The sequence below is a fragment of the Rosa chinensis genome, chromosome 6 (assembly GCF_002994745.2).
Source record: "Rosa chinensis cultivar Old Blush chromosome 6, RchiOBHm-V2, whole genome shotgun sequence".
Lineage (NCBI taxonomy): Eukaryota > Viridiplantae > Streptophyta > Magnoliopsida > Rosales > Rosaceae > Rosa > Rosa chinensis.
Window position 1 is genome coordinate 16,774,369 of NC_037093.1, and position 8,586 is coordinate 16,782,954.

The 8,586-nt window shown below is 39.8% G+C and overlaps 2 protein-coding genes across 2 annotated transcripts; one reads left to right on the plus strand and one right to left on the minus strand.

The window, feature by feature from the left end:
• The first annotated feature begins 4,133 nt into the window (after positions 1–4,133).
• Positions 4,134–5,089, plus strand: LOC112170935. Its single transcript, XM_024308200.1, has 3 exons — positions 4,134–4,336; positions 4,435–4,617; positions 5,023–5,089. Exons 1-3 carry the CDS (start codon positions 4,134–4,136, stop codon positions 5,087–5,089), a joined length of 453 nt encoding a protein of 150 aa, XP_024163968.1.
• Positions 5,090–5,700: 611 nt separating this feature from the next.
• On the minus strand, positions 5,701–6,905 carry LOC112170936. The gene is made up of 2 exons (XM_024308201.2): positions 6,408–6,905; positions 5,701–6,316 (listed from the first exon to the last, which is right to left on the minus strand). Exons 1-2 carry the CDS (start codon positions 6,896–6,898, stop codon positions 5,701–5,703), a joined length of 1,107 nt encoding a protein of 368 aa, XP_024163969.1. The 5' UTR covers positions 6,899–6,905.
• Positions 6,906–8,586: the final 1,681 nt, after the last annotated feature.

The window sequence follows — 8,586 nt, forward strand, 5'->3', positions numbered from 1 at the left end:
TTCGGAAAAGGACTTCTTGCCTTACAGATAAGGGCTTTGGTTGTGATCTCTTCGCATCACCGAATCGATACTCAACATTATAGGTTAAGCAGAGCAATCACCGAGAAGTTTGGAGAAAGCACGGGTTTGCTAAAGCGTATCTTTAACTTCGCTGGGTTGCGAGGGCGTTACCCTTGCTTCGCTAGTTTGCAACTAGGTTGTAGGTAGGTTTGCTCCGGGCAGGCTTTGGTAATCTGTATGATTGATTGGAGCGTTGTGTGTTGTTCCGTCCTTGAAACCTGGTATTTTTACCTAGGGCTTCGACTGTTCCTTGCCATAGAAGGATTATTGATTGAAGTTTCCTATTCAATCTTCGCTACTTGATTCAAACAAGGGCTCGTTTTCCTTATGAATCTCGGAATGAGCGAAGCTAGAACCCAAACCCAAGTAGACTTAATTTTAGGCCGCAGGTATCGGCCCGCTATGCTTAATCCCCTAAAGGGAGCTTGCCAAAATTACTTTTGGGCTCAAACAGGAGGAAGAATGGAATTGATACTCTGATGGCTAAGGAAGAAGAAAAGGAATTTAGCTGTCTGGGAAGAAAAGAGGAAAAAAAGAAAAGAAATAAGGAACACATGTCGATTTGCGAAAGAGCCGCGTTATGGTTGGTTAGGACTGGTTGACCAGCCTTGGTCAACCAAGTATTATCCTTGTCTTAATGAACATTTTTTTCTAGTTAACTACTTTACTGTACGAGGACCTTATTTACCTTAATGAGGACTTTTTTCTAGTAATCACATGAGTCATCAAAGTGGTAACATGAGTCCTTAAAATAGTAAATATTACATGAAATAGGACATATAAAAAAATGGATTAAATACTTGTTACTCCTCAAACTTTTGCCTGAAAAACAGTTTAGTCCCTCGCCTTTCAAATTAAACTAGATAGTCCTTATTCTTTCTAATTCTCATACAACAGGTCCAAAATGATCCGAAATGACTATTATGCCCCTCATTTTCTATTTTTATTTTTATTTTTTTCTCTATTTTTTTAATTTTTCTCCCCTTTTTTATACTATCTCTCTCTCTCTCTCTCTCTCTCTCTCTCTCTCTCTCTCTCTCTCTCTCTCTCTCTCTCTCTCTCTCTCTCTCTCCCTCCCTCCCTCTCTCTCTCGACCTCTCTTCTTCTTCTTCTTCTTCTCTTCCTCTACCATCACCGGAGACCACCACTTCCGGCCACCATCTCACCAAAAACCTAAACTCTCCCTTTCTCTCTTCTCAGCCGCGCGTCCTTCTCTCTCGCTCCCTCTCTCTTCTTCTTCCCTCTGCAACCACCGGAGAACACCATATCCGGCCACCATTTCATCACCCTCTCACAATCCAAAATTAAACAACACAATTAGGGATTCCATTTCTCGTCAACCCAGAAGCTCCAATCAAAGGAAAAACACGAAGATTACCTAATAGAGGCGGTCTGAAGCTTCAGCAGCCATGAGCGGCGGAGCTAGCTTCTCCCACGCACCAGCGGCGGCGCGTGTGGTGGCTCTGTTCAGAATCGGAGGTCGGGAGTTTGGGGTTTCGAAAGATAGTGTAGCTCTGACTTCGTTTATGGAGGTGTTGAAGCTCGATTCGAGTTGGAGACTAGAAATCGAAGGCATGCAGAGCCGAGAGCTCCGGTGATGCTCGAACGGCGTTGTCAGGTGTCGGCGGGCAGAGAGGTTTCTGGGATTTGGGTGTTGGATCGATTGGAGGTGGCGACGTGATGAAATGGTGGCCGGAGATGGTGTTCTCCGGTGGTTGCAGAGGGAAGAAGAAGAGAGAGGGAGCGAGAGGTCAGGGGAGAGAGAGAAGGACGCGCGGCTGAGAAGATAGAAAGGGAGAGTTTAGGTTTTTGGTGAGATGGTGGCCGGAAGTGGTGGTCTCCGATGATGGCAGAGGAAGAGAAGAAGAAGAGAGGTCGAGGGAGAGAGAGAGACCGTGCGGCCAGGAGAGAGGGAGAGAGGGAGAGAGAGAGAGAGAGAGAGAGAGAGAGAGAGAGAGAGAGAGAGAGAGAGAGAGAGAGAGAGAGAGAGTATAAAAAAAGGAGAGAAAAATTAAAAAAATAGAGAAAAAATAAAAATAATAATAAAAATAGAAAATGAGGGGCATAATAGTCATTTCGGATCATTTTGGACATGTTGTATGAGAATTAGAAAGAATAAGGACTATCCAGTTTAATTTGAAAGGCGAGGGACTAAACTGTTTTTCGGGCAAAAGTTTGAGGAGTAACAAGTATTTAATCCTAAAAAAAATGTTAATGTACCATAACTTTACCTCTGATCCAAAGACTATCCAAACAAATCCATCCCCAATATTCCCACATCCTCTAACCAAGAGACAATCCATAAAAAGTTAAAACATAGAATTTGCAAATGACACACGTATCAAATAGTCCTAGCATAAAATGTGACCCGTACAAAATGGCCTCACTCAAAATTGGGGACAATTTGAGACGTTCATCACAAAGAACACCCCCATCTCTTCCATAATCACCGCCACGTGCTCATTTTGAGTCAAAGACTGAATGAACGAATCCCATCTCACTATTTGATACAAAAGGAAAGTTGCACAATATGTTAACATATGATATACATACAATTACTACTTTTAGGACTTACGAGAACATACGGAATTACCAATTTTAAGACTTAGTTACTCAAATGAGAACTATTTTACTCTAAAGAGGACCTTATTTACCTTAATGAAGATTTTTTTCTAGTTACCACATGAGTCATCAAAGTGGTATCATGAGTTCTTAAAATGATAAATATTACATAAAATAGGACATATATAAGAAATGTTAACGTACCATAACTTTACTCTGATCCAAATTAAGACTATCCAAACAAATCCGTCCCTGATATTCCCACATCCTCTAACCAAGATCACTCAGCGGCTCTCTTTCTCTACAAACCACTAAGAAAGCCTTAAGACCTATGGTACAGCAAAGCTGAAAAGTCACATAAAAACTGCAATGTATGAGAGAAAAATACAATAAATGAGAAAAAGATGACAACAGAGTTGCAACTGCTCAATCACTACACGTAAGCGGAGACAAAATGCTGCATGGTCACAAGATTTGGCTTCAAATGGATCCATATATCCTTACAGATTCAATAGGAAAAAAAAACTGACACTAACTGATCACCCGGAGCAATGATGAATTAGATCGAAATCTACTACACCTCAGACCGGATCCATACAACCAAATTCTTACAAGATTTAGATTACTATCCATTACAATATTGGAGGTTTTCTTGGCTTTTAACTTTGACTACTTTGATTTGATTTAATATTTGTCTAGTAACATAGGCAATTAATAATTAAAAAAAATTCTCACAAGCGTGGTCCTACCTCAAGACTAAGGTGGTAAATATTAATCATTATACTTATCATATTATTTGGAAGATAGTGATATCACTTAAATAAATGAAGTTAAACTACAAAAAATTTGACACACACTTTGGTTATTTGAAGATATCGGAAACCTTGGTAGACGAGAGGCAATTACCTCTGTAGTCGCTGCAAATTCAAAAACCCAGAATTTGAGTTTTCCTTATTGCCTTGACGTATACGCCTAACAATGACCAATAATATTGCAAGTGCCAAAGAGGTGGAAATTTCCGATGATTACCACATTGAGATCAGAATCTATATAAAAAAAAAAAAAAAAAATTATTGATATGCCCATTTAGTCTTGAAGGTGATCCGGTTTGTTGCTTTCAGATCGAGGTCCCATAAATGCTTAATAGATGGTTTTTAACTTGTAGTTCACAGAAATTTCAGAACCATTTCAAACCCTTTAATTAACAACAGCACTCACACGATTACGTTGATAAATTTCCACCCGAGTCCCGAACCGTACGTGTAGCCCAAACTGATACATAATGGCGTACGTATATATTAGAGTAGCTAGGTACGTACGTACCCAGCGTAATGGAAATTAGCAACTAACATAAATATGTCATTTGCCAAGTAACTTAGCATTTGTTTATGCAAATGCATAAAAGATATATTTGCATTCCCTCTATATATATAATGCCCTTCAAAGGTTTAATTAAGTTCGTTATACCAGAACTTCCGACTTAAACTACTAAGCTAGCTTAAAACATAGCCATGATCATTGATGGGAATCACATATCCCATGAAAGCCACCGCCACCAGCTCAAACTTGAGGACACAAAGTTCCCGTTCAGGTGTGATGGCGACAAGGTGATAGGAATAGGCAAACGTTACACTTGCACCGCATGTAACTTCGACCTCCACAAGCATTGCGGAGTCGATCCTGATACTCCTATGTTCCACCCGCTGATGCCCAAGTGCAAAAACTTGAAGTTCTGCTTGAGGCCGCCGAAGAACGCCACTATTGCGATGCATGAACCAAGCCTGTAACCGAGTTTTTGTACCGTTGTGACAGGTGCGATTTCGACCTGCATCCCTGCTGCGCAAACTTTCCTATGGAGCTCGAGGATGGGAGCGTCAAGCTGAAGCTGATCGAGAAAGACCGCAGGTGGATTTATAGGTCGAGATGCAAGAAGTATAAGTTGGAAGTAGCATATGCGAGGGAAATAATCGAGGAGCGCTCGACTAAACTTTTGGGGTAAGAGATGACAAGCGTTCCGAAGATCAAGAATATGGTTCACACCGGTCACAGCAGAGGTAAGGTGAGGAGGTATTGTGAGATGGTTGGGTTGGCTCTGAAGATTGTGATATCAGCATTGCTGGGTGATCCAACGAGTTTAATAATTAATTGCAGTTATTGCTTCTTTCATGCGACCATCCTGATATATGTACGCTAGCTTGCAACTTAATAACCAGAGGCCGAGGAATGTCGATTATCATCGTGTTTAATGTTATGAGTTTCTATTTTAACTAGTGTGGTTGGGTTTCTTGGTTTCATGGTCTCATGATATAGCTTGGTTTTCATGGTTTGGCGGGTTTGCTTGTGGTTCTTATTTGAAACACTGCAGTGCTTTCACTGGTGTTTGGTGTGCTTGATGTAAAGGTTGTGGCAATCTAAGAAGCACCGATACGGGTACGAGTATCCGGATACGGTACGGTCGGATCCGTAGATACGGCAAATTTTAAATGTAATTGGATCCGGGTACGCGAAGGATACGTTAATTAAATATATATATATATATATATATATATATACAGATCCTATCCAGAGCGGAGCTCCGCTTTGAAAATTAACGTGTGAAGTTCGAGTTTTTGGTCACTTTTCGGTCGCATATCCACATCTCGACTGTTCAGTTTTTAGGTACTAGTATAGATCGTCTCTGCAAATTTTCAGCCAAAATGATGATCGTTAAGGCATTGATAACTGCCTTAAAGCTAGTACGGTTCAGGTTGACAGATTCAGTCCGTCCATTGGTTTAAGCGAGTTAGATACCTTAACGATCATCAATTTGGTTGAACATTTGCAGAGATGATCTATACACTAGTACCTAAAAACTGAACGGTCAAGATGTGGATATGCGACCGAAGAGTGACTCAAAACTCGAACTTCACACGTTAATTCCAAAGCGGAGCTCCGCTCTGGATCGGATCTGTATATATATATATAATTAGAAGAAAAAAAATTATGAAACATAAACAAAGTACTAGTTTATTACAATCAAACATTATCAATCTAAAGGTTCAAACAAAAGGTTAACACAACTTAATTCAACTATCAAGTTCATTCAACTTGGACAACATCCTCAAGGTCTTCATCTTCATCATCAACATTAAACAAAACCCCCTCTAATTGTGGTTCATCAAGTGAAAGGTTAGCAATCTCAAGCCTTCCAATATTAGACTCTTCTAAAGAATCAAACTCATCACCTCCAACATCCCACATTTGAATTGTACTTTCATTGTAACTTGGGCTTCTCCTAGCTAAAAGGCAAAGATTGGTATGCACAAACACCAAATCTTCCGCTCGTTGTGGTGTTATCTTGTTCCTCCTCACAGAGTGAATGAAATTGTAAGTACTCCAATTTCTTTCACAACATGAAGAAGAACAAGGTTGACCTAGAACCTTGAAGGCTATGGCTTGGAGAGATGGAGCCGAAGCTCCATGGACAGCCCACCATGTTATAGGCTGCATAATAAACCTATCCTTCATAGCATCTCCACTTCCAAACTCTTGCATACACATAGAAAAATTAGCAAATTCTATGTTAACTTTCCTTCGATCATCTTCATTGGCAAAGTATCTAAGGATACAATTTTTCCTCTCCCTTGTAATCTCTAAATCTTTGTGGGGAGCAACCCGATTAGTATCTTCACTAAGCCATTCCGAACTATAATACCTAGATATAAAATAAGAATAAGTTTAATTCACATTATAATTTATGAAAGATTAAACAAACAAGCAAAAAGATAAACACATGTTATACTTACTTCGGATTCAATGAATGTGCCAAGCAATTGAGAGAAGTATTGCTCTTGGACCAACGAGCCATTAGAACCTTATACACTGCATCCCAAAATGGAGACTCTTCATGAGGTTGCTTCCTTTCTTTCCTATAGATAGCCTTCTTCACTTGCTCAATCATACTATCCCACCATTCATACACTAAATGAAGAGAAGGCCTATCAGTGTCTGCTTTCCTGATCATCTCATAGATAGGCTCAGTAAAAGAAATGATGTAATCAATGTCATCCCATAGCAACTCATCTAATAATTTCTCCTTCACAGAAGCTGCCTTCCTAACATCATCTTCTTTGTAATCATCCCACTTTGGACTGATGACCATCTGTTGCAAACCATTTTTAATTTGCCTAAACCTCTTTAGCATGATTAACGTTGATGCAAACCTTGTGGGAGCAACCGAAAGCAACTTCAAATTGCAATGGTCATTAAACATGACTAATCTCATTCCATGATTCATAATGAAGTTCTTGATGAACATAACATCCTAAGAAACTGGCTGTATCCAATAACATGCATCAAACACATCTGCATTGCTTGAAAGTAATGAAGGTGTGCAAATATTCTTGACAGCAAGATTCAAAGTATGCATTACACATGATGTCCAAAATATAGTAGGATACTTACTTGCTATCAAGGCACCGGCCTTGGAACAAACAGGAGCATTGTCGGTGACCACTTGCACTACATTTTCCCAACCCACTTCTTTAATGGAATCTATAATCAAGTCTGCAATCATCGCATGATCCTTGAATTCCCCTTGACAGTTTATAGCCTTCAACATCATCGGACCACTCTCACAAGTGGCTATCACATTAATCAATGGTCTTCTTTGTGCATCAGACTAACCATCACTACAAAGACTCACACCTTTATCTTTCCATGTTTTCTTGATTGGCTCCAAATGATGCTCAATATTTTTCCTTTCTTTTGCAAGAAGTGTGGTCCTTAGAGCATTGTAACCTGGTGGAATATAGCCTGGAAGGGTAGAAGCACGAATGTAGGAGTTTCGATAGTGTGGATTTCTAGCTAGGTTGAAAGATAAGCCACCGGTGTAGTACATCCTTGCAACCTCACCATCACATTGCTCCCTAGCTGAGTTTTGGAAGGCCTTTTCAACAGAACCAGCAGCTGTTTTCCTCTTCTTTCCACTATCACTTGCTGTTGGTGCTTGTGTATAGGCATGATAACTCATCCCATAGCTACTAGTAGAGGAACTCCCTCCTTGGAGTCCTTGCTGTTGTGCTGATGGTAGAGGAACATGTCTAGGAGCTGCATTCATTAATCTCTCCTTGGATTCTCTCGCCAACTTGGTCATTGCAATAAAGGCATGAGGAGTAACCTTGGTGCAAATTGCCACCCCCGCTATTCCTTCTTTCAATAAATGACTACGAACTCTAGTATAAGAGCCGCTGTAGTACAATTTGCAGAAATTGCACTGCCACTTCCAACCTCCTCCACCTTGCCGTTTTTGAATCTTCTTCATAAATTTCCACAACGGTGCTTTATCATCTATGATCTCATTTTCAGCATCAGCAGCTCCACTACTAGTACCGGTATTAACATACCCGGCACTAGAACTAATAGGAGGTGTTTCTCCATCACTCATGGTTCCTGAAAAATACACAATTTATCACAATTCACAAATTAGCATAATCACATAATGCCATAATGCAATGAATCGTTTTACTGACCATTGCAACTATCATTTTGTACTTATCCTCTTCCTAACATGTTAGTGATGTTACGGAATGAGTGGCAAGTGGCAACAACTCAGACAGTTTCTCATACATATTTCACAAAACACTTCTTTAAGGCATTAGGCATATCGACAACATTATCTACAGACTGCAATTAAACCGACCAATCAAGCTATAAAATAATCAAACCATAAAAGTATAAAACCCATATCCTTATCCTTTTATCATCAAGCCCATAACACCATCAGAGTATCAGACCCTTCTAATCGAAAAATAAAAAGAAACAGAAAGATTAACCCATAACTCCATGACTCATGAGACCCTTACTGATCTGTACAACAATTGAAAGCATCAAAATTCAGAAACCATCAGACCCTTAGTATCATACAATGATTGAAAGCATCACATGGGGAAGAAGCAATCAAGTTCATTTGGGTAAGAAGCAATC